Here is a 27,903-nt window from a genome sequence, read left to right on the forward strand (position 1 = left end):
AGAAATCGAATTTGCTCTTGAGAAGGTTTCCAACTAATTGATTTGTAGGACATTATAACATCCTCTAGCTGACAAGCTTTACAAATATAAAAACTGGAGCTGAACTGAGAGGGCGCTTTTTTCCTGACACATAAAAGGTGTCTTTCTGTTTTGTCTCCTTTGGATATGGGCATGTCAGTTTCATAGAGAAACTTTCACATGGAGCTTTTTTATTTCTTTCTCCCCCAGTAGAACTGCATGGGGTAGCACATTGTTTAATCTTTTCTCAAATAAAAGGACACGGGGCTTCATCTTTGTCTTTGCCTTTTTGATATCTCACAGGAACTCCAGGATGGCATCGGGCAGCGGCAAACTGTTGTCAGAGTATTGAATGCAACTGGGGAAGAAATAATTCAGCAGTCCTCAAAAATAGATGCCAGTATTCTACAAGAAAAATTGGGAAGCCTGAATCTGCGGTGGCAGGAGGTCTGCAAACAGCTGGCCGAGAGAAAAAAGAGGTAGGGTGACAGATTAAAATAGGAATGCTAAAATTTTAGTGGAGCTGTTTAAGCTGCCCTTAAAAGAAAAATAAAAGATTTTGTGAAAGATTCAAACCAGAGTGTAAGGCACTAACATTAAGGATTCCATCAACACTTAATAGCAATAATGAACTTGCTCTTTCTTTTCCTTGAATAATATAATATGTAACTGTTGCTAGTTAAATAGGCAATGCTTTTTGACTGTTCTAAGCTTTGAAGTTTGTTTCAAAAATCACACATGATTGTTTAAATATGAATGTCTTCAGTATATTCTAACTTTCATAAGCTGCATCTCAGTTATTTTTTTTAACAAAGATGAGAAAAGGATGTTATAAATGACTATTTTGTAGGAAAAGTTGCTCTTTGGCTAGATTGTTTAACAGTTACAAATATGACTTATGATGCTGAAAAGCATGATAGTCATATTTACCTTTTAGTTCCACTACATTCCTTAGCACATTCTTGAAGAAGGACTTGGGCTGAAAATGTTCAAGTCTACAGGGGAAAACAAAACCTTAGAGATGGTATTGTTGAATTCAGTCATCATTTAACTTTCCCTTGAAAGGTATTGAAAGCACAGAAAGCCAAGTGTGTGCTGCTGCAGTTGGAAAACATACATATTTTTATAAACAGGGTTTTGTATTATGCTACCAGTTGTTGCTAATGTTTCCTATTTCATAAGGGAGGACTTGCCCTTTATTTACCAAATGAGACTATTGTCATGAACAATGAAAACTCAGTTCATTGCCAGGCTCTTGCTTCCTACCTTTCATCTACTTAATAGGTGGATTTTAATATTCAGAAATCTAGAATAACTCACTGATGAGCATCTTTGGTGAGGATGTATTAGAAAGGTTTTGGAATTACATCCATTGTCTTTGCCCACCTCTTCTGGCCACCTTTGCTCCTTTTACATTATTCAGAAAGTGGATACAATTCATACTGCTGTACAAAGTGAACATATTAGTTGACCTACACATGCGCGTGCATGCACACACGCACACATACACAGACAAATCTTACTAAAGTTAAATAATAGCATCATCTAAAAACATTTTCATTTTAAATTTTAGTTTAGAAAATACTGGGGTACCTATATGTATGAGTGAGTGAGTATTGCTTGCTCAGTTATGTCAAACTCTTTGCCACCCCATAGTTTGTAACCCACTAGGCTCTTCTGTCCATGGGATTATCCAGGCAAGAATACTAGACTGAGTTGCCATTTCCTTTTCCAGGGGATATATACATATACATAGACATAAAATAAAGACCCACGCTTTGTAGTTATATTTCTTCCTTGGGAAAGTCATACACTTTTTTTCCCCAAAATTGAAATCCTTCTATTAAATACACAACATCCCATTATTTAAACAGCTAATATATTTACACTATCAGCAGGTTTAAACCTGTATAGCATCATTTCTGCACTAGACCCAATCTAGTCTAAAATAAGACATTAAGAAATGGGAAAATTAAGGAAAATTGAATAACATGCTATAAAAATATATCAGCTTTATAAAATGGATTAAATTGAGTGGAAGATTATTTTTCATTATTGTATATAAAATGTTTCTCATTTTGAAGTATCTTACTCATATAATATTTGAGTAAAGCCTTTTTAAAATATTTTCTGTAACTTCTTACCTGAGTTTTAAAATTTTTATTATTGGTCATTGACTTCTAAATGCAAATTAGAACTTACAGATGTTGATAGGACAATACACCTGTTTCACCAAATAAGTTCTAAAATTTTAGGTCCTTCTAAGCTAATAAGAAATTGATGTACACTGACTGTGTTGTGAAATATTACACACATTGTAGGTTAATTACAACTAGTAGGGATTTGGCTGTAATTGGTTAGGAAAAAATTCTCCCATTTAAATGTTCTGACCTACATTAAACATTGTACCTTTGTTCCTTAAAGAGTCAAGATCAGCTTCCTTGAGGTTTTATTTTTCCTCTAAACTCAGCTTTTAAAGTTGTCTACTTCATGCTACATTTTAAAAATAGATGTTAGCATATTTAAATTTCCACTGAGATCAGTTTTGTGGCAAACTCAGAATTTTTGTATCATTTAAGTTTTATGAAATATAAAAGAGTAATAAAATGTAAGTGCCATTTCTACAAATACACTTACAGCTATTGCTAAGCACCTAGTACAAATAAAGTAAAAATAAATAAAATAATATTTTATAAAGAACATGTTAACCTAACAATCATGGGAGGGCTTGTAATCATGAAACTATTATTAATCAGTAGTGTGCTTTCAATGTAACCCAAGCAGAAGTTACAAGGAAATAGATTATTGCACAGGTGAAAAATAAGATGACTGTTCCAGCTGACAACAGTATTCTTAGTTTGCAAGCGGGATTTAAATACAGCTATTGAAATATCTAATGTTTCTTAGTCCATGTACACCAATGAAAGAAAGTGTATAATTTAAGTGATTAAAGTCTACAAAAACTATGTGGAGCTTTATAGCTACATAACTTTAGACATTTCTCTTTGAAAATGTAAGATATTGGAAATATGAGAAGAAAATTCTCAGAAATTTCAAATAGCAGCAGACATCCATTGAAGTTAGTCTGTGTTGGAAGTAAATGAAGTATAAAATATAGCCAATTAGCTGTTCAATTTAATATAGAAAATTCACTGTTGCCTCAATTATATAGCAGAGGAACTGAATAACATCTATAGTTTTAAGGCTGATAATAATGAGTTTAATGATGACTTAGCCATCAAAATGGTCTTTGTAAATGAAGAAGATATAAACAAAAGTTATTGACCATAAAGGGAAGTCATAGGTTAAAACAAAGCAACCCTGTGTATGAAGACTCTTAAGCCTTGGTTCACTGATAGAAGTCAAGGGGTGCCATGAACTTGAATGGGAGGAAATACCTCTTTGTTTTCACTAACCTCTTAACTGAAGTTTAATATCCCCTTGCATTTTGAATATAGGCAATAAACCAGAGCAACGCTAGCAGTATCTGAAATCACAGATGTTTCCATATCTCATTAGAATTGTCACATATATCTCAAAATATGGTTCATGCTTATCACTACTTCAAAACTGTAGTAGGTATTAGATCTACCACAGTATCTTATTAATGTGTTAATAATAAGCAAACAGGCATTACTGTATCACAAATGTGTTTTTAATAATCTTAAAACTGTACTTCAATATAATTGACTTCCTTTGGAGTCCTGTGTATTTTATATTATAAGTTTAAAAGCATTATTCTGGGAGTCCCAGATTTCACCAGATTGCCAAAAGAGTTCACAGCACTGAAAAAAAAATGACCCCACTATTTCTAATCAGTTGTTCATTTATCTGCCCAGACCTCATTATCATATAATATAGTTTTGCTCCTTTTGATGATATAGTCACTGTCCTCAAACATTCCTTTATCCTGGAATATTCTAGGAGATATACCAGTCAAGGGAATGTGGGTAGGCAGACCTTCAAGCAATGGATTGCTGACACCGTAAGAAATTGTATTTTACTTAGAATAATGTTAATTGATAAACAATTGAATGAAAGAGGGAAGCAATGTAGTGGGAGGCAGAATCCCTAAATTAAGGAATCTCTGAATCATTGCCCATAACAATAAAAAATGATCTGTCCTTTTTTCTTTTGACAAATGTGATATTACTTCCTCCATTTCACAGATAGGACAATTATTGTACAAACATATATTGAGGAATAACAATTTTAATTTAAATGTTACCTAATTAAAAATGTGGCTTGAAATTTTCTTTTTGAATATTATTTTTAGTGAAAAATTTTAAGCATGTAGAAAAGTTGAAGTAAAGTCGCATAATGAATACCCATATACCCTCCTCTCTTCCTCCTACATTTCTAGATTCAGCAATTAACATTTCACCATATATGCTCTTTCTCTCTCTTTGTCTCTATCTCCCCCATATCTGCCTTTCTGTAATATAGGAAATAACATACAGACACAAATTTTTGTTGTCTTTACATTTGCATATAAATTATAAACACTCCTTTACTTAACCACTGACTATTTCAGCATGTATCTCCTTGGAATAATGACTTGCCACATATAACCATGCTTGTTTACCATGCTTGAGAAAATTTAAAATAACGCTAAATTATTATTCAGTGTCCTGTCCATGCATCTTTTTGAATTAGAGTTTTCTCCAGATATATGCCCCAGGGTGGGATTGCAGGATCATATAGCAAATCTATTTTTAGTTTTTTTAAGGACCCTCCATACCTCATTGCAGTTCTGATTTGCATTTCTCTAATATTAATGATGTTGTGTATCTTTTCATGTGCCTCTTGGCCATCTTTATGTCTTCTTTGGAGAAATGTCTATTTAGGTCTGCTGCCTATTTTTTGATTGTTGTCATTGTTGTTATCTTTTTTTTTAGTTGAGCTGCATAAGCTATTTGTATATTTTGGAGATTGATCAGACACATTGTTTGCAAATGTATTCTCCCATTCTATGTGTTGTCTTTTAGTGTTATGATTTCCTTTGCTATGCAAAAACTTTTAAGTTTAATTTGGTCCCATTTGTTTATTTTTGTTTTCATTTTTGTTCTTCTAGGAGGTCGGTCCAAAAAGATATTGCTGGGATTTACGTCAAAGAGTTTTCTGCTCATGTTTTTCTCTAGAAGTTTTATAGTGTCTAGTCTTATATTTAGGTTTTTAATCCATTTTGAGTTTATTTTTGTGTATGGTGTAAAAGAATATTCTAATTGCTTTATTTTTTAATATGTAGCTGCCCAGTTTTCCCAGCATCACTTGTTGAAGAGAATGTCTTTGCCTTCTTTTATCATAGCTTAATTGACCATATGTGTGTGGATTAATTTCTGGGCTTTCTATCATGTTCCATTAGTCTACATGTCCGTTTTTGTGTCAATACCATACTGTTTTGATGACTGTAGGTTTGTAGTATAGTCTGAAGTTAGGGAGCCTGATTCCTCCAGCTCTTTTTTTTTTTTTTTCTCATCAAGATTGCTTTAGTTATTCAAGGTCTCTTGTGTCTCCATACAAATATTAAAAATTGTTGCTCCAGTCCTATGAAAAATGCCACTGATAATTTGATAGGGATTGCATTGAATCTGTATATTGTTTTGAGTAGAATGGTCATTTTAACAGTATTGATTCTTCCTATCTAAGAACACACAGTCTATATTGCCAAATGCTTTCATTGTCTTCAGTTTCTTTTGTCAGAGTCTTTTAGTTTTTAGAGTACAGGTCTTTTGCCTCCTTATATAGGTATCCCTAGATATTTTATTCTTTCTATACAGTGGTAAATGGGATTGTTTCCTTAATTTCCTTTCTGACATTTTATTGTTAGTTTAGAGAAATGCAATAAATTTCTGTATATTAATTTTGTATTCAGCAACTACCAAATTCATTGATGAGCTCTAGAAGTTTTCTGGTACTTCTTTAGGATTTTCTTTGTATAGCAGTGTGTCATCTGCAAACAGAGAGAGTTTTGCCACTTCTTTTCCAATTTGAATTGAATTTACCTTCTATTCTCTGTATTTCTTATAAACTGGAAGTTGAGTTTAGATGAAACTTAAAAGGATACAAGTCAAATGTTTTTGTCAAGAGTACTTCATATAGGATGCTATGTAATTTGTATCACATCAGGACATGTGTAATATGAAGTATTCCCACTCCAACTGCTGCTAAGTTTGATCATTTGGTTAAGGTGGCAACCATTAGATATTGAATTAGAAAGTAATATATTTTTATTTGAAATTACTAAATCATCTAATGACTTTTCTACCCATTGATGTAATCCATGGATTCCCTAATCCAGTTGTTACAATGGGGATACAAAATTATTACTTTCCTAATTCTGACTTGATCCTGCAAGCTGGTTTCTTCTATTAAAATAAGAAAACATTTCCTTTTTTTTTCTCTCTTTGTTCACAATACGGACTTATGGATGCTTATTTATTCAATATACTGTAATGAATTAGTTTTCATTCCTGTTAATGCTCACCTTGACCAAATTTAACCAGTGGGAGTTCATTCAAGCTTTCTCCTTACATGTCCCAGGCTCACCTTGTATTTTCCCTGCCTGGGGTATGGTATCAACAATTCTCCAAGAGTCTCTGATAGGCTGGAGAATGTTACATAGAAACCAAGACCTGGGCAGTAACGCCTTCTCAAAAGAATTCTGGTGCCTTTATGGCAAGCAGTACTAAGGGAAAAAATGTTTTCATATTACTTTTGCAAGGATGCAGACATCTCTATCAATCAGAATGCATCAAAATCCAAAGAAAGGCTAAGCATATTAAAAATCCCTTACTGTGTTAGATTTCATGTAAAAGCAGTAACTTACTCATTTCAGTATCTTTACTGCTGAATTTTTGAACCAAAGTTTACCTGTATATAATCTATGCTAGTTTGCCAAGCAAATTAATGGCATAAATGAGCTAATGGGAGGCATTCCTGAATGTACTTAAGGGAAGAAATTGTTTTTTAAAGACCTTAGTTCATTGTTTGCATGCAAATGGATGCTGTTAATTAGAAATGAGCCTTATCTAATTCATTAAAGTAGGCCTAGTAGGACCTCTTCTTGCAAACCTCCATTGAAATTCATAGTACTCCATTCACCCTTTTTTAAAACAACTGTTTTCTCTTGTCTTCCTTAATTTTGGCTTCTCCCTAATTCAGATGCCCCTAACAAAATAGTCTTCATATAACACTTCCTTTTCTACAAAATGAAAACCAAAATTTTACTAAAATTCATAAGTCTCTTCACAGGGTATGCCATATTTTAAATGTAGTCAATGTAGGCATGTAAACCAGTGCTAAAATGCTTCTCACACATTTACCCTTGGTCCCCAGGATTTCTCCAGCCCCAACTCTAGTCTATTTGCTCTATCCTTTAACTTCCTGGTTTCCTATCATCAGTTTTAATTCTGACTCTTCATCCAGCCCAGAGTCAGTGCTCACAAGCTGAATCTAGCTTAGAATGTAAGTGGTGTGTTTACATAGGCACTGTCACAAAATAATTGCCAATATTTAAAAATTCAGAGTCTTCATATCTTAAAAAAAAAAAAAGAATATCTGTCTCTTTTTGAAAACTTATATCTGACTACTATGTATTCATTCTCACATTCTCTTAAGGCATGATCAGCTGCAACTAAGTGACAGATGTTTCAGACTTTTCCTGCTCATAGTGTAGTCTCTGGACCAGAACACAGACATCACCTGGGAGTTGCTAAGAAATACAGAATCTAATAAATCACAGTCAGCATTTTAACAAGAATCCCAGGTGATTCATGTGTACCTTAAAGTTTCAGAAGCATTAGTTTGGGCAAGGAAGCTTTCTCTTCAGTTTGTCACAACTGTCCCAACTCAGCCATTTATATTAACTGCTTTTCCGTAGATATTTGACTTAATGATACTTTATATAGACCCTTAAAACTCAACATTCAAAAAACTAAGATCACGGCATCTGGTGCCATCACTCCATGACAAATAGAAGGGGAAAAAGTGGAAACAGTGACACATTTTCTTTCCTTGGGCTCCAAAATCACTGCAGACAGTGACTACAGCAATGAACTTAAAAGATGCTTGCTCCTTGAAAGAAAAGCTATGACAAACCTAGTCAGCATATTAAAAATCAGAGACATCACTTTGCCGGTGAAGGTCCATATAGTCAAAACCATGTTTTTTTCAGTAGTCATGTACAGATGTGAGAGTTGGACCATAAACAAGGCCGAGCCCCAAAGAATTGATGCTTTTGAACTGTGGTGTTGGAGGCTCTTGAGAGTCCCTTGGACTGCAAGGAGATCAAACCAGTCAGTCCTAAAGGAAATCAACCCTGAATAGTCATTGGAAGGACTGATGCTGAATCTGAAGCTCCATTATTTTGGCTACCTGATGCAAAGAGCTGACTCACTGGAAAAGACCCTGATGCTGGGAAAGATTGAGGGCAGGAGGAGGAGGAGGCAACAGAGGATGAGATGATTTGATGGCATTACTGACACAATAGACATGAGTTTGAGCAAACTCCAGGAGACAGAGGACAGGCACGTCAGGCATGCCGCAGTCCATTGGGTCACAGAGAGTTGAACACAACTTGGCAACTAGGCAACAACAACAATATTGATGATCATGATGATGATATTGGTGATGATAGTGACAGCACTTAATATTGCCAGGTGCTATTCCAGGTGCTTTACATAGCTCATGTAATCTTCATAACAACTCTATTCTTATTTCCACTTCTATAGAAGGGTGATTGGAGCATAGGGTGCTGAAGTTCTTTATCCAAGATCATATAACTAGCAAGTATTTGAACCAAGATATAAGCCTAAATCATCTTGAGTCTAGCATTGTTAATCTAGATCCAATTTTGCATTACTTATCCTAGCTTGGACCTTTTACTAAAGATATGATTCTGTTGGCTAAAAAAATATATGTAAAACCTAAAAATTGAGAGTTTTGCTTTATTTGGTGGACATACTGAGGATCTCAGGTCTCAGAGGGAGGCAGCATCTCAAGTAGAATACTGCTCTGAGGAAATGAGTCGGGGAGCTAGATTGTATAGGAGTTATACAACAAAGGGCAAGTAGTAGGAACAAAAGATTACTGTTAATAAAAGAAAACTAGGTATCTCAAGATAAGGAATTCAATGCTTTTCATTTATTTATTTATTTATTCATTTATTAGTTGGAGGCTAATTACTTCACAACATTTCAGTGGGTTTTGTCATACATTGACATGAATCAGCCATAGAGTTACACGTATTCCCCATCCCGATCCCCCCTCCCACCTCCCTCTCCACCCGATTCCTCTGGGTCTTCCCAGTGCACCAGGCCCGAGCACTTGTCTCATGCATCCCACCTGGGCTGGTGATCTGTTTCACCATAGATAATATACATGCTGTTCTTTCGAAACATCCCACACTCACCTTCTCCCACAGAGTTCAAAAGTCTGTTCTGTACTTCTGTGTCTCTTTTTCTGTTTTGCATATAGGGTTATCATTACCATCTTTCTAAATTCTATATATATGTGTTAGTATGCTGTAATGTTCTTTATCTTTCTGGCTTACTTCACTCTGTATAATGGGCTCCAGTTTCATCCATCTCATGAGAACTGATTCAAATGAATGCTTTTCTACTCATGTGCAAGATGCAAGAGTTTGGGCTCACTGAAATCATTCCTTTGATATGCACCCCAGACATCCAGGGCCAGTATCCTGTGTTTTCACAGCGGGAAGTCCTGAGCCACACCTTAGGGAGTGGCTGCAATCTGATAGCTGCTTGATGGCAGCTATTCTTTGTTTCCTTCCTGAGTTCCCTCAAGGCTCATAGGCTTACTGTTGGAGGGCTGCAGTCCTTGATAATAGTGATGTCCTTTTTTACTAATATGGCAGGCAATATTTTCTTTCTCACTTCTAGTTTCTGCCCACCAGCTTCTCACTTACCAAGCCCAATCCCTTAGCGGGCCACACTTAGTACAAGTGAATAGGACTTGAAATCCATTCTGACCTATCTTTGCAACCATATTATCTGCTACTTCCACCATTTCAGCTGGTGTCTTAAGCATAAAATGACATGACATAAAGTGTTCTGTCCCTCAGCTTTTGAAAAAAACATTTACTTTTTGTGTTAAATTCCCTTAATATTTCCTTAAAATCCTACCTGTGCTCCAGACCCAGCTTAAGTGCTATTTCCTTAATGAATGTTACCTGCTTTTCTCAAACAGAAGTACTTTGCTCTGTTAAGTTCTTCTTGCTCCTTTTTATAACACTCATGTAACATTTTACATATCTATTATATGTCATATATATGCATATTTTATTTTCCCAGCAGAATTGAAAACTTCAGGAGGGCAAGGCAATATCTTATTCTCTTCTCTATAAGCCAAAATACTTTGTAGAAATATAGTACATTGTGGATGACCATGGATTATTTTCTCAATTTTAATAGTAAGAATTTTTATGCACATTCAAATTAAACTAGCCTTGAAACTTTACACTTGACATTGCTACGCAGGTTAAAAATAGATCTACAGAGCCAGAACCATTGTTTAAAATGTTTTTATAATATCACATTTCCATGGATACATTTTTAGTTCTGAAAATTGGACGATCAGTTTTAATCTTAAAAATGGTAGACATTGGGTTAATAAATCATAGTTTCGGTGTTCTCTAGAATTTAATCCTCTTAAGAGAAAAGACTTCAATTTCCAGAGCTCTTTACACCAAAAAGATGCTCTTTGATTCAAACATGTTGTACACTTCTTTATATCAGTCTTACAGGATCACAACTAGTAAATTCTAGTGATTGAAGTAGGAATTAGACTTGAAACTGGATCTTTTATCCTCATCAACCTATAACCAGAAGATATTTTAGATCCAATCCATATTACCAAAGAGCTATTTTTAGATTGATCACAGAGAGTCATACAGATATTATTATCCACAGGTGTCTATGGAAAAGCTCATCTCTTCCCATCTGTTCTCTGGTGACTCTTGAAAAGCTTTCAAGGACATTCATAATTCTTCATCAAAAGACTATGAAAAATTAGCTTCATAGTTAATCTTTTTATGTCATATTTTATTCTTTGAAACTTGGCAAATTCTGACTAGCTGACTAGTCAGAAACTAGAAACTGACTAGCTGAATCCAAACATGCTGTTGCATTGACTGGTACAGACAATATCATTATAGATATTCTTCTTCTATCAACTTTTATAGGGCTGAGGAGATAGGAGTTGAAGTATGCAGGATGATCTCTGGCATGGGTCTCATAGGGTAGCAGGAGTCAAATGAAAAATTAATGGACACACCAAGAGATGAAAAGTGATAGGAGCAAAATCAATGAAACAAGAAAGAGTGAATGCAGTCGAGGAATACATGTAGTTCAGTATAGAGAAGCTCTCTTAAATCTCCATTTACTCATCTAACTATTCTAAGCTCGCCATTTTATATGTAAAACCAACTTTCTGATTCCTATTCCAAACTGAATGCTGGATATAAATAACTTAGAGGTGTTTTTGAAAATTTTTCAAGTGGACTTCCTAGAACTATGTACCTTGCCTCCCACCATTTGAGAGTATGATTTCTAAGTGTCACCTGTGTGCTGTTCTCCACACATGTGTGCAAGTTATTCTCATTTTTAGAATTTTCTTATTTAGTTAAATATTACATAACCTATTAATATAGAAATGCAATGAGAAAGATAATTGCAGTTTCTGTGAAAACTAAGTTAGATGCTTTGGAAGACTGATTAGCAAAAAATTCTGTTCAATTGGAAGTAGAGAAACAACTATTTAAAAATTGGGTAGAGGGTAGAAACTGCAAAAATCTGGAGGGATTTTGTATTTAGATTTTTTTCTGATGTCTCTAAATCTTACGCTACTTTAAAAAAATCAAAACTGCAAGTCATAGATTATGCAGTATAGGAGTGTTTATGCAAAAGAAAATATGCTGAATTTCAGTCAGTTGCTTATTCCAGGAGAAGTCTTGTATCCCATACCAAATGAATGGTGAGTTAATGATAATTTTTATGCTCTAAATGAAAATAAAATGTTAAAATATGCATAAATGACTTTATATAATCCCTTCAATTTAGCAATATTCTTCTAAATCCTGCCTATCCAGTCATCCCAATCAAGTTTAGTAAGAGTTTTTCCCTTGTTTGTCTAAAGGACAAAGTATGGTGTGGTGCTAAATAGAACAGTCAAAATGGACCAGGTCATGGAAGATTTCACACCTCAAAAAACTTTTTTTGTGGAGTAGCATAGAAGAAAATTGGAAGGTTTTTCAGTAGATGAGATTTGAAACCACATAGGCCCTTCTGATTGTGGAGCCCAAGGTGAAATGAGGAGGATGAGACTGGCAGTTGGGTGACTCAAGTAGTGTAGTATTTCAGATTAGGGACAATGAGTGTCTAAGCAAAATAAAGCTTGTAAAGATGAGATAGATTCAAGATACTTAGTAGATGAAAGTAAAATGACTTGGTAATTGATTAAATGAGAGGGTGAAAACGAAGGGAGAATTCTAGAAGTTCTCCCTTCTCCAGATTTCTGGCTTGGAGAACTGGCCAAATGGAGTGCTGTTAGCTGTGAGAGAAAATACAAGGGGCTGTATTCAGATAGAAAGAAGGCAAATCAGACATGAAGACTTCAACTTAGAATACGATAGGCTTGAGGAGCCTGTGGAGCAATGAAACCAAGGTAGGCAGAAAACATGCATTTGGATGTGCCAGGCTGAAGGCAATAAGCCTTTTTCTTAGTGGAGTGATGCTTAGTCATCATGCCTAGTCAACTGACTGCTTCTCAATGAGATCTCTTACTCATGTCATTCACTCACTAGCTTGTGAATAAAAGAGAGTTTTCCAGAGTACCTATTAACCAATAAGCTCTGCTATGGAGAAAGGGTTCAGGTGTCAGGAAGCTACTGTGGCAGATGAATACTAGTGGTGACTGATGAACCAAAGTAATACCTGTGATCTCCATGGGGTCACAGACTACCACTCTTAACTCCCGAATCAGAAGAGCTGGTAGACAAACTATGGGAGATACACCAGGAAAGCATACCCATCACAACATATAGAAAAATAAGTTCAAAGTTCTCATCCTATTAATTGTGGATCAGAAATGACCCCCATGTATGTTTGGGACACCCTGTTGAAAGTGAGGATTTCTATAAGCATATTTAAAGTGTGGATGTGTTACTGATGAATTTGAGGTTCTTGCTTTATTGGGTAAGTGTTTGGAGACAAACTGGTAGTTAGAAGTGGATTTATTAAAAAAGAAACACTCTGCAGACAAAGTGTGGGCCATATCAGAAGGTGAGAGACTCCAAGAGCCCAAACTTTGGGGTGGTTAGTTTTGATGGGCTGGGTAATTTCATAGGTTAATGAGTGGGAAGATTGTTGGGGAAGGGGTGGGTATTTCCAGGAATTGGGCCACTGCCCACTTTGTGAACTTTTATGGTTGGCCTCAGAACTTTTATGGAGCTGGTGGGTGTGTCATTTAGCATCTGCTAATGTATTGGTGGTGGTGGTGGTCAGGCTTCCCTATCCTTCACTATCTCCCTGAGTTTGCTCAAACTCATGTCCATTGATTTGGTGATGCCATCCAACCATCTCATCTTCTGTCGTCCCCTTCTCCTCCCACCTTCAATCTTTCCCAGCATAAGGGTCTTTTCCAATGAGTCAGTTTTTCGCATCAAGTAGCCCAAGTATTGGAGCTTCAGCTTCAGCATCAGTCCTTCCAATGAATATTCACGCTTGATTTCCTTTAGGACTGACTGGTTTGATCTTCTTATAGTCCAAGGGACTCTCAAGAGTCTTCTCCAACACCACAGTTCAAAAGCATCAATTCTTCAGTGCTAAGCCTTCTTTACAGTCCAACTCAATATATTAGGATGAGCATATACTGAGGCTCATGGTCTACTGGAAGTCAACTTGTCCACCATCTTGGACCCATTTGGTTCTCATGCATTTATATTGTGTCCTGTGGCCATGTCATTCTTTTAAAGGTTGTGCCCTGCCCCCTTCCCTCCTGTTTCAGATACAGTGTTCAGTGAAATGCACACAGTCAATACAGAGTGAGCTAGAGAGCCTGAGACATGAGAAGTAAGCACAAAGCAAAACATACCCAATAAAACTCCTTACTTGGAATCCTGTAAATGCACTCTCCCTTTAAGGTTATCGCTATTTAAAATCTATCTATTATTATCCATCTGACTCAACAGTAGCTACACCTGAGCCAACCATTTTTGAAAATATGCCAAAAAGCATTTTGCATCCTTTTTATTTTCCTTGTTGCTGAGGGAAGTTGAATTGACTACCTTCAAAGTCTGTCCTATGAGACATGTTTCATATTATGAGCAATCATTTCTGAAGTGCTTTTTATGTCAGAATTAAAAGCCATCATGCTACTAAAAAGGAACACAATATCCACAGGTCAGTATACCATCTTTGTGCTCAAAGAAAATCCTGGTCTAGAGATAAAAATGCATTGATCACTTTACTGATTCCTGCCCAGGATTTAATATAATGGAAGGATGCCTCATCTGTGTGCTAGTCTGTTCCCATGGTCCCTTTAACAGATCTTGTCTGTTCTAGTAATTCTGAACTGGTATAGTTTGGCCATTGATATATATATATATACACACACACACATATATATGTTATAATTTACTTTTTTCCCATATATGTTTATTTAAATGAAAATGTTTTCTTTTTATCTACTAATAAATATACTTTTAAAAACCGTTTCTAAAATGGAAAACACCATACATGTGTGAGCTATTAATCTAATTATTTTCCGCTTATACATTCACTATTGTAATATTATCTCCTCATTTTCAGCAGAAGGCCTTATCTCTTACCTCACAGGAACCTTGCCCAATTAATTATTCTCTTCCCTGAATGCACACAAGCATAACTGTATCTTTATCCTTTCTCTACTGACTTCTTACCCTTGACCAAGTAAACATTTTTAGCTTCCAGATTAAAAAAAAATAAATTACCAACACTCCTTTCTTAATGTGTTCCACCATATTTGTCAGGGTTCTTAACTGTGAATAACAGAATCCAGTTCTGTTTAATGTAAGCAGAAATTGACTTCATGAGAAGGATAAAGACCTGCTCCTATTTCCATACAAAAGGCTAGAAAATCAGGTCAAAAATGGGCAGAAACCAAGGGAGAGACTCAGTTCCAGGAACTATAATCCAAATCATACCCTGTATTTGCATGCTCCCATGGACCATTCCACCATTATAGATGAGGTGAAGAATGCCACTGCTGCTGGAAAGAATTCTAAATGGTCCCTTGTGATTTCTGTCATTCATTTCCAGATTCAAAAACTCAACTTCCTCCTTCAGAGTCCACACTGGTCTTAGGAAATCCCCCCACGTGTGCAGGGTTTTCAGATCCTGGGCAGCCAAAGCTGAATAAGGTCTCTTACTTCCCCTTCCTAATTATTATCCCTATTTGAATCCTTCTCTAGTCACTAATACTTAAACTCACATATCCTCTTTTATCTCATCTCTTTCTTTATTTTTTCGGCTCTTGGTCCCTGCCACTGCTCTGATGATACTATCTCTGCCAAGGCCATCAATGATATCCTGTAGTTAAATCCATTGGACATATCTCAGTCATACTGAGGCCTCAAAATCAATGTATCCAACACCGAATGTGTTCTGTTCCTCCATAGACTGTACGCTTAGTGGCATGGCTATCTATTCACTTGCCCAAGCTAGAAACTTGGAAGTAACAGGAGTTAATTTTTTAAGTTAATTTTTATTGGAATATAGTTGATTTACAATGTTGTGTTATAGCAAAGTGAATCAGTTATACATATGCATGTATCTACTCGTTTTTAGATTCTGTTCTCATATAGGTCATTACAGAGTATTGAGTTCCCTGTGAAGAATTAATATTGAGTTTAAGTTTTATGTGTTTACCCTATGAATGGTCTTTGTCAAGAGTTTTCAAATGTTTCCCTGTGCAACCTTCACAGTAACTCACTTTTAAAGATCTTTCATGCCCACTTCACTTCCTGACTGTGGAATGGTAAGCAGGGGATGGCAACATTCCTATCCAGTTTACAAAGTATTAAATTGCAGCTCAAAAATCATTAAGATATTGTGTGAAGGCTAATCAAAGTTTATAAAGATCAAGGACTAAAAGTCAGTAATGCTGACCTCAAATCTGTGCCTTTCCTACTATGATGATATTTACTTCTGTGAACAAAACAGCTAATAAAGATAACAGGGACAAGACAAATGAACAGTGAGAACCCGGCTATCTTTACCAGCTCTCCCTCAGTCACTGAAAAAAGACTCAGACCTGTATCTTCTCATCTTTGTGCTTCCTCCAACATCTAAGGGTAATACTTAATCTTTGGTAGTATTAAATGATGTGGAATTTGGATAATAAAGAAAGAAAAAAAGACTAGAGAAGACTGAGTAAAGGGCAAGTACATAGTTAGAGAGGCAAAGTTGATCTACAAAAAAAACAGGACAAGAGAATACTTGAATATGGGTCTAGTTTGTGGAGAGTTTCATAAATAGAAAAATTTTGGAGCAATTGATGGATATGAAAATAAGAGAAAGAATGGAATTTCTAAAATCTTTGGTAATTTGTATATTCATACCCTCTTTTGATCAAGTGTGGATTAAAATTAGGATTATTTTCCAGTGATCTTTTGTTTTTAGACTGGATTTCTGTGGCTATAACTCTATGAAAATTATGGGCCTGAGGATCCCCATATTTTATTAGGATTATATATGAAAACAAAATTCTACCTTTATGAACCAATGTAGTACTTTTTTAAGTGATCTGGGTATATCCATGGCAAATATAGCTTGTTTCTCCTACTGATTTGTTTGGTATTTTCTTGCCAATTAACTTTGCCATTGGACAGTGGAAACTAAGAGCAATTGGCATTGGGGGTTGGCCAGTTAAATGAAACCACTAAGTGCTGGGCAATCACCTATGTCCCCACTTGTATTTATTGCCCTTGGAAATAAATAGCATGGTACTTTTTGTTTGTTCTTAGTCATTCAGTCGTGTCCAGCTCTTTGTGACTCCATGGACTGCAGCCCTCCAGGCTCCTCTGTCCTTAGGATTCTCCAGGCAAGAATACTGGAGTGGGTTGCCATGCCTTCCAGAATTTTTGTTTATATTTTTATTTTTATTTTTTTGTTTGACAGTTTACTTATCAGTCTTATTTTACTCATTAAAAAATAAGGATAATAATGCTTCTCTTGTTAAGGATTTGAGATTATGTAACTAAATTAACTAGCCCTGTGCTTGGCACATAAGGAGGACTTAGAAATTAGTCTCTGGAAACAGGTCTTCTGATACAGCAAAGTGAGTAGGTCAACAGATCTACTCAAACCCAGCAATAAAACTGTGCAAAATCTTTTATGACTCTGGAAATCAACCAAATGCATATACCCAATTAAAAAGTGATTATATAAGGAAAACTATTGAATATAAATAGTGGTAGTCTTTGATGGGTTTTGTTTGTTTGTTTGTTTTTCCTTTTTGCCTGGGGCGACTCTCATTCTCCGCCCCTAGTTTGGTCATCAGAGTTCTTAGACCAGGGTAGTATCAATAAAACATGTGAAAACTAGCACCTTCGCTGCTGGAGGGATTCACTTTATTTGGAGCCAAACCTATAAAACCCCATGCCCAGAAGCATCAGTAACAGTAGAGAACTAGGTGGCAAGTAAATGGGCCAAGTAACAACTCAGGTGGCCTAAAATTTCTGTTTTGGTTGGGGCAGCTAGCTAACTAGAAGACTAGCCAGAAATTTGATTTATCAGAAAAATATGAGAAATGACATAGCCATAAAGGACTTGGACAAGTTGTCCATATTTCTGCTGTAGGATGACTTGATAACTGCCTGAAATTGAATCTATTCTCTTATGGAAATATAGACTCAATGACAAAAGTTGGAAATTTTACTGACTCAAGGTGTCTGACCATGACTGCTGACCAATCATTGCCTAATGACAACTAAGCTATGTTGACCTCTAGTAAGCTAGATATATATGTATAGCAGAGAAGGGCTGTTAGCAGTCACACACTGTGGGGAAGCATTCCACAGATATTGTCCAGATAAGTTATTAAAATTTCAATCATAACAACCCTGGGGGTATGGAGGGAAATCAGAATCTGGAGCTCCTTCATTACATTAATTAAAATGTTGAACTTTGTAGACGCATTATTATACATCTAAAGAAACGGGGCACTGTGACCCATACTCAGGGCAAAAGCAGACAATAGAAATTGTCTCTGAGTCGGCCTGGATGTTAGAATTAGCAGATAGAGACTTCAAAGCTCCAATTATAAATACCTTCAAGAATGAGAGAAAATCATGTTTAGATAAAGTCTGATGACAGTGACAACAAATAAAGGCTATCAACAGATATAAAAAGGAATCAAATGAAAATTCTAGAATTACATAGTACCCTATCTAAAATGAAAAATTCACTGTTCAGAAGGAGATCTGTTCAAAAAAATTCACTGTTCAAAAGTATTCAAAAGGAGATTTCAGACAACAGAAGAAAGTATCAGTAAACTTGAAGATAAATTGTTCCATCTGAAGAATAGAATAAAAAAAGAGTGAAAAACAAATGACCAAAGACTTAGAGACCTGTGGGAAAATGTTGAGTGTATCAATGCAGGTATTATAAGAATCCCAGAAAGAAAAGAAAGAGATAAGGGCGGAAAAATTATTTGAAGAAAAATCATCGTCAATCACTTTACAAATATGGTGAAGCTCAATAAGCTCCAAACTAAGAAACCCAGAGGGATAAATATCTGAAAACATAATAGTCAAAGTACTGACATACAACCATCACTGGAAAAATCTTGAAAACAGCCAGAGAAAAAATGACTCATCTTGTACAAGGAAACATAATATGATTAGCAGCTAACTTCTCACCTTAAACAAAGGAGGCCAGAGGCAGTGAAACTGCCTCCTCAAAGTTCTGAAAGGAAAACAATAAAATATAAACTATCAAATAAGAACTCTAGATAAAGCAAAGCTATCCTTTAAAAACAAAAGTGAATGAAGACTTTCTCAAACAAACACTAAGAATATTTCTTGGTCGCTGGCCTGACATACAAGCAAAAGCTGAAGTAACTCTTTCAGGCTGAAAGAAATATCATTCAGTAATTCATATCTACAAGAATAAATGAAGAGAAACACAACTGGTAAATATGTAGCTAAATGTAAAAAACTATACAAATGCAAATATTTATTTCCCTTTTCTTCTCCTATCCCCTTTAAGACATGTTATTGCATAAAAATAATAATACTGTATTTTTGTGTTATAAATAGATCAAACAAATATGATAGTACAAAAAAGGAGGGAAAAAGAACAAAGTTTCTGTATTTTAGTGGAATTAAATTAGTTTTTTTCTAGTTTTATTTAGGTATGATTAACAAATAAGTTGTACATATTTAAGATGTACAGTGTGGTATTTTTATGTAAGTGTACCTTGCATAATCATTACAATCAAGCTAATTAACTTATTCAAATGTACAATACATTATTATTAACTATAGTCACCATTCTCTACATTAGATCTCTAGGACCTATTCATCGTATAGTTGAAAGTTTGTATACTATGACCAGCATATCATTTTCCTCACCCTTAGGCCCTGGCAGCCATCATTCTACTCTCTTTCTCTGGGTTCAACTTTTTTTTTTTTGTTAGATTCCAAATGTAAGTGAGATCATATGCTGTTTGACTTATTTCACTTACTGCTGTGTCCTCTAAATTTTTCCACAAGTGACAGAATTTCTCTCTTTTTTATGACTGAATAGTATTCCATTGTGGTTGTATATATGTGTGTGTGTGTCTGTATAATCACATTGTCTTTGTGCCTTCATCCGTTAAGGGGCACTTAGGTTGCTTCCATGTTTTGGCTATTGTGGTTAATGCTACAACGAACTTCAAAGTGCACATAATTGCTTCAAGTGTGTGATTTCATTTCCTTTTGATGTTTACCCAGAAGTGATACTGCTGAATTATATGATAATTCTAATTTTATCTTTTTGAGAAACTGCTGTATTCTTTTCTGTGATGGCTATACCAATTTACATTCCCACCTTTTCTCCACATCCCTGCCAATACTTGTAATCTTTGTGTCTTTTTGATAATAGCTATCATAACAGGAGTGAGTTAAATTAGTTTTCATCTGAGTAGATTATTATAAATTAAGATGTGTATATAATCTTTATTTTTTGTTTGTTTTTTTTTGTTTGAGTTTGAAAAACATTTATTTTTATATTGGAGTGTATTTGATTTATAATGCTGTGTAAGTTTCGGGTGTACAGCAAAATGATTTTTATATATATACATGTATCTATTCTTTTTTAGATTCTTTTCCCATATAGGTTATTACAGTGTTTTGAGTAGAGTTCTCTGTGCTATACAGTAGGTCCTTATTAATGATCTATTTTATATATACTAGTGTGTATATGTTAACGCCAACCTCCTAATTTACCCTTCCCTCCCCTTTACTTGTTTGGTAACTATAAATTTTTCAGTCTATTTCTCTGTTGTAAATAAGTTCATTTGTACATTATTTTAGATTCCACATTTAAGTGATATCATATGATATTTGACTTTCTCTAACTTACATCACTTACTATGATACTCTAGGTCCACCCATGTTGCTGCAAATAGCATTATATAATTCTTTTTATGGCTGAGTAATATTCCATTGTATGGATGTACCACATCTTTATTCATTTGTCAATGGACATTTTTGTTGCTTCCATGTCTTGGCTGTTGTAAATAGTGCTGCAATGAACATTGGGGTGCATGTATTTTTCAAAATATGTTTTTCTCCAGATCTATGCACAGGAGTGCAATTGTTGGAGCATGTGGTAGCTCTATTTCAACTTTTTTAAGGAACCTCCATACCTTTCTCCATAGTGGCTGTGCCAATTTACATTCCCACCAACAGTATAGAAGGGTTCCCCTTTCTCCACACTCTCACCAGCATTTATTATTTGTAGACTTTTTGATAATGAGCTCTCTGACATATATAGGGCCTATCATACCTGTGTTTTGATTTTCATTTCTCTAATAATTAGCAATGTTGAGCATCCTTTCATGGTTCGCTGGTCATCTGTATATGTTCTTTGGGGAAGTATCCAGATCTTCTGCCTATTTTTGTTGGGTTGTTTGCTTTGATGGTATTGAGTTACATGAACTGATTTTATATTTTGGAGATTAATCCCTTGTCAGTTGCATCATTTGCAAATATATTCTCCCATTCTGTAGGCTCTCTTTTTGTTTTTAGTTTCCTTTGCTGTGCAAAAGCTTTCAAATTTAGTTAACTTTCACTTGTGTATTTTTGTTTTTATTTTCATTACTCTTGGAGGTAGATCCAAAAAGATCTTGCTGTGATTTATGTCAAAGAGTGTTCTGCCTATGTTTTCTTCTAATAGTTTTATAATATCCAGTCTTATATCTAGATCTTTAACCCATTTTGAGTTTATCTTTTATGTATGATATTAGAGAATGTTCTAATTTCATTCTTTTACAGTTTTTCCAGCACCACTTATTGAAGAGCCTGTCTTTTCTCCACTCTATATTATTGTCTTCTTTGTCATAGATTAATTGGCCATAGGTATGTGGGTTTATTTCTGGGCTCTCTATCCTATTCCATTGACCTATGTGTCTCTTTTTGTGCCAATACCATACTGTTGTGATGACTGTAGCTTTGTAGTATAGTCTTTGTAGTATAGTCTGGGAGCCTGATTCTTTTCAGCTCCATTTTTCTTTCTTGGGATTGCTTTGGTTATTCAGGGTGTTTTGTGTTTCCAAACGAATTTAAGATTTTTTGTTCTAGATCTGCAAAACAAACAAACAAAAATCATCCCTGGTGATTTGATAGGGATTACATTGAACCTGTAGATTACTTTGAGTGAATATAATCATCTTGACAATATTGATTCTTCCAGTCCAAGAGCACAGTATGTATTTTCATCTGTTTGTGTCATTGATTTCTTTGATTAGTATCTTGTAGTTTTCAGAATACAGATTTTTGCTTCTTTATGCAAGCTTATTCCTAAGTATTTTATTCTTTTTGGTGTGATGATAAATGAGGTTGATCTTTAATTTCTTCTCCTGGTGTTTTTTTTTTTTTAGTGTATGGAAAGGCAACAGATTTCTCTGTATTAATTTTTATCTTCCACCTTTACCAAATTCATTGATGAGCTCTAGTAGTTTTCTGGTAGCATCTTTAGGACTTTTTCCATATAGTATCATGTCATATGCAAACAGTGACAATTTTAATTCTTCTTTTCCAATTTAGATTCCTTTTATCTCCTTCTCTTCTCTGCTTGCCATGGCTAGGTCTTCCAAAACTGTGTTGAATAAAAGTGGTGAAAGTGGACATCCTTGTCTTGTTCCTGATCTTAGCAGAAAAGCTGCTGAATATGATGTTAGCTGTAGGTTTGTCATATATGGCCTTTGCTATGTTGAGATAGGCTCCCTCTATGCCCATGATCTGGAGAGTTTTTATCACAAATGGATGTGAATGTTGTCAAAAGCTTTCCCTGAATCTATTGAGATAATCATACGGTTTTTATTCTTCAGTTTGTTAATGTGATATATCACACTGATTGATTTGAGAACATGGAAAAATCCTCTCATCCTTGGGAAAAATCCTGCTTGATGTGTATGTATATGTAGTGTTTAGAACAAATGCCAAGAAAATAAATTGAAAGTATAGTTTGAAAGCAGAGGAGTTAAAACTGTACACTAAAATGTGTATTTAAAAAAGAAGACAGTATTTGAAAAAAAGGATAAACAAAGGAACCCAAAAAAGTGAGATGTAAAAAACTATCAAAATGTAGATTTAAATTCCAATATATAAATAGTTACATTAAAAGTGAGTGTATTAAGCATTCCAATTAGAAGATATTTATAGCTGGATATTAAAAATGACCCAAATATATTCTGTGTAAAAGACAATTGGTTAAGATTTACATATACAATGATTATAATCTCTGTTGGAGGTCTTCCTGAAACACAGTGACTCGTTACTTCTGTCTGGCAGAAGACAGAAGGTAGAAAGGTAGAAAAAGTACCTATTTTTCTATAGGTACTTCTGTGGGTTAGAAGAATAGTAAAACGCGGCTCAGCACAGGCAAGCAGAAATAACGTGAAGAATTGGTGGCAGAGAAGGGCAAAGGGGTGGGAATAAACAGTCAGGGATGTGGTAGCTGGACTGTGCAGTGGACAGCAGTGCAGGATTGTTAGACGTGTCTTGGCCGAGGCCCCAAGGGTGAGTGAGCTGCAGAAGACCAGGGGCGCTGGGGAGGGGCAGCAAAGCTGGCAGCAGGAAAGCAGACAACACATCCTTCATGTTGCAGGAAACTGAAGGGCTTCTCCTGCCCAGGCAACTGCAGGCAGGCCATCTTGTCAGATATATATATATATATTTACTTTCAAACTATGTATCTTTGGCTCTGAAGTATTTGTGTATATATGTACTATGCAAATAGTATCCATAAGAAAAATGAAATGGTGATGCTAATTTCAGGCAGAACAGAATTTAAGAGAAAACATTAAAAATGTTGCTAGTATCAAGGAAATTTATAATTATAAAAGGATAAATTCATCAGAAGATAATATAATTATAAATGTATATATAATTACAACAAAGCCCAACATTTCATGATGCAGAAATTAACAGAATTCAAAGAACAAGCAGGCAATTCAGCAATAATTATTGCAAACTTCCTACCCCACTCAGTATTTTACAGACCAACTGGACATAAAATTAGCAATGATATAGAAGATCTGATGGACACTATCAACAACTTTGACCTGACATTTATAGAATATTCCACCAAATGACAGCAGAATACGTATTTTTTTAAGTGCCCATGGGGTATTTTCAAGGATAGCTCATATTTTAGGTCATAAAACAAATCTCAATTAATCTAAAGTATTGAATTCATAAAAATCATGCTCTCCTAACACATCAGAACTAAATTAGAATTTAACAACCAAGAGGAATGTGGAAGATGCCAAAATATTTGGAAATTAAATAAGACCTAAATAACCCATGGATTCAAAAATAAATCTCTAATGGAATTAGAAAATAACTTGAACTAAATAAAGATAAAAGGACATGTAGGGACTTCCCTGGCAGTCCAGTGGTTAAGACTCGGCAATGCCAATGCAGGGGGTGCAGGTTTCATCCCTGGTCAGGAGTCTAAGATCCCACATGCTACGCAGCACAGCCAAAAAAAAAAAAAAAAGCACATGTAAAAATTTATGGGATGCAGTTAAACTCATATTTACATGGAAATTTAAAACTTTAAACACCTATGTGAGAAAAGGTTAAGATTCTCAAATCACTAACTCAAGCTTTTACCTTAAGAAACTAGAAGAATAGCACACCAAACTCAAAGGAATTAATGGAAATTTAGGGTAGAAATCAATAAAATAAAAAGCAGAATAAGAATAGAGAAGATCAATGAGACTAAACATTAATCTTTGAAAAGATTTTGAAAATGGCAACTTCAGCTAGACAGATTAAGGGGGGAAAAAAGAAAGAAAAATTACCAAATCATAAAGGAAAGAGGGAGTATCACTCATGACCCTACAGAAATTAGGACTAAAAGGTAGCTCTATGAACAACTCTATGCCAAAAATCTCTTCAAAGTGCTTGAAATGTTCAAATTCTGAAAAAGGCATAGATTAGCAAAACAGATTCAAGAAAAAGTAGAAAATTTAAATTTATTTAAAAAAATCTAAACGCAAGTACAGAAAGTGAATTAGGAGTTTGAAATCGTCCAACTAGAAAGGCTCCGGTCCAGATAATTTACTTGCGATTTATTTCAACTAGTTTTTTAAAAGATACCAGTCCTTCACAAACCCTTTCAGAAATAAGAGGAAGGAACTTCTGACTCATTCTCTAATAATAAATTTACTCTGATCTAAACTATACAAAGATATTACAATAAAAGAAATCTATAGACCAATATCCCTGATGAACATAAACACAAAAGTCCTTACCAGAAATGTAGCAAACTGAATCTAGAACATATAAAAAAGATTACATGCTGTAACCATGTGAGGTTTATTCAAGGAATGCAAGTTGGTTTAACATTCAAAAATAATGAAAGTGACATACCATATTAACAGTAAAAGGAAAGATCTAAATGATGATGTCAATAGATATATAAAAAGCATTTGATAAAATCTGACATTGTTTCATGATAAAAATTTTCAAAAAAAATCAAGAGTATCTCTTTAACATGATGAAGGCCATCTATGAAAAACCTGTCACTAACATCATTCATAATGGTGAAAAACAATGTATTCACCCTAAGATCAAGAATAAGACAAATATATCTTCCTTCAGTACTTCAACATTCAATATTGTACTGGAGTTCAAACCAATGAAATAAGAAAGAAGTGAGGAACGTGTCGTGATATGCACATAACTCTACACGTTTACTAAAAGCCATTAAATTATGCACCTACCATAGGTGAATTATATGGTATGTAAATTATATCTCAATAAAGTTGGAAATAAAAACACGAACAGTAGAAAGTGGGAAGTATAGATGAAGGATGAAGCAGATTTGGCAATATAATAAAAGTGAAAATGTTAGTCACCAGTTGTGTCCAACTCTTTGAGACCCCATGGACTGTAACCTGCTAGGTTCCTCTATTGTTTAATCTCGATGGTGGGTAATGGAAACTCATTATACTATTATACTTTGTGTATGTGTAACTTTTCTTTATAGTTAAAAAAAAAACATGGTTTCAATATGTCTCTCATTGCCCCATGTAATTTAGGTATGGCTATTTTTGCTTATTTGGAAGGCAGGAAATCTTATTTTTCTTCATATTAACTGTACTATGTATATTTATATATGTAATATTTAATACATAATGGCCTTTTATATATTTTGCTCACTTTTTCATTATACTTTGCTTTTTGAATCATACAGTGAAGAAATGATATGACAGCTTCTTAGAAACCATCAATTCTCTCTAGAGAATAGAAATGCAATTCTCTCCTATATTCAGCCCGAAAGTAATGGTAGTTTCTTCTACTGAAGAGAGAGAAATTATCTTCAATCTTCATAAACCTACTGACAGTTTTTCTCTCAATGTTATGTCAGTCTGCTGCCTTTTCTATTAATCCCAGGACCGGGAAATATATATTGCAGTTCACAATGCATTGACTCTGTCATATGTGACTAAGTCTATTTTTAAAATATCTGTTATCACTTGGATTCTCCTATTTTTAATAGTGTGCTTAGCTACTTTATGGGTCAAAACTAATCTTGAATAATCTATTAGGTAGACTTCCTCATTTCCTCTGTGTCCTGTACTCAGTGCTTACTGAACTTAATCATTGATGTGGAAGGTAGAATGAATAACTCACTAATGAAATCATCCATGATCAAATTTTAATTCCCAAGGATAATTCAGTAAATGTTAGTACATTTACAGAACCCATTTAATTAAGTACTTTTATTATGTATCCTTAACAACCAATAAACATATTGTTTAGAATACAAACAGAATCTTGTTATAGCTTTGCTTATAAACCTTTAATGGTTCTCTGCCACTAAAGGGGGAATGTATTAACCTTAGCAAGACTGTTCAGCTCTTCAGAATCTGACCCAGACCTACCTTTCTAGTACCTTCTCTTGCCAGTCCCTTTCCACATGCCTTCACTATGTAAACATCAAATAGACCATGGAGTTTTACACTGGCATGCTTTTGTCTTTACTGTTCCTCTTTCTATGTTTTGCCTCCTTTTTCATCTAATGAGTATATTTCCTAGGCTCCTGAGAGGTCATTTCTCCATGTGAGGCCCTAGAACCCTTAGTAGATGGTTTACCATTACACTTAAAATAAAATTTAAGTTCTTCCCATGGCCTCCTGGCCTCTGCCCTTACTTCTAGCCTTATCCCCTGTCACTCTCCTCCTCATTCACCACACTTTAACAACACTAGTCTACTTTCAGTTTCTCTGAGTTTCTGTGTATTTTCTGTCTTGCAAGTTGATTTCTCTGTGTAGAGCCTATCCCTTTATGCTTGATCTAGTCATCCTTATATTTCAGGGTTCAACTTCAATGTCACTTACTGAGAGGGACTCACTCTGATAACCACCATACCCACCTGACTCTAAATAAGATCCACTCCTAATTCTCCTTAGGGACAGATTACATCGCAAACTACTTTTACAATACAGTTATTCTTAGACCACATGCTTCCGTTCACTAAACCAATAGATATTCACTTAGGTCTTCTGAGAAAATTTTAAAAGTTCTTGGAGGATGAGGTGGAAGAAAATGGTTATGATAATTACTTCTTTTTTATTTTCCCAGCCCTATCAGCAATTTCTCTCTGCTTTTACCCTCATCACATATAATAAAGTTAATAATGTTTATTAAATCCTTCAAATATATATTCAGAGGAAACACATCTTAGTCTAAAATTAAACATGTTCCCCAAAAGTGAAATAACTTTGTCTGACCACTGACACTATCTCCTTGTGGGAAATAGAATTTAATGTGCCTTTGCCTTTACATGCAGCATATCTATGAGAGTTCTTAGTTGAAAGTTCATTAAAGTATTCTCATAATTTTAAAATTTTTCTTCATACATGTATCATGGTTTGCATTAATATAATTTTATATGATTATTGGCTTAATGTCTATATTACCCATCATACTATAAGGTCCATATGGATAAGGACTGGGTCTGTGTTGTTTACCACTGAATATCCACCACCTAGCACCCTGCTCAGAAATTAGCAGATATGTAGTAAATATTTGTTGAAGTCATAGCTACACGTCAATGGGTATCACATTTTAAAACACAGTTATGTACATGTCTGCATCTTCTA

The 27,903-nt window shown here is 34.8% G+C and overlaps 1 protein-coding gene across 1 annotated transcript in view; it reads left to right on the forward strand.

Moving 5' to 3' along the window:
- Window positions 1-27,903, forward strand: part of DMD (dystrophin) — a 2,165,569-nt gene that overhangs the window by 1,279,842 nt on the left and 857,824 nt on the right. The window contains exon 44 of the mRNA XM_061137756.1: window positions 322-497. Coding sequence (XP_060993739.1) covers window positions 322-497 — 176 coding nt within the window. The remainder of the gene's footprint in view (window positions 1-321; window positions 498-27,903) is intronic.

The sequence above is a fragment of the Dama dama genome, chromosome X, assembly GCF_033118175.1.
Source record: "Dama dama isolate Ldn47 chromosome X, ASM3311817v1, whole genome shotgun sequence".
NCBI lineage: Eukaryota > Metazoa > Chordata > Mammalia > Artiodactyla > Cervidae > Dama > Dama dama.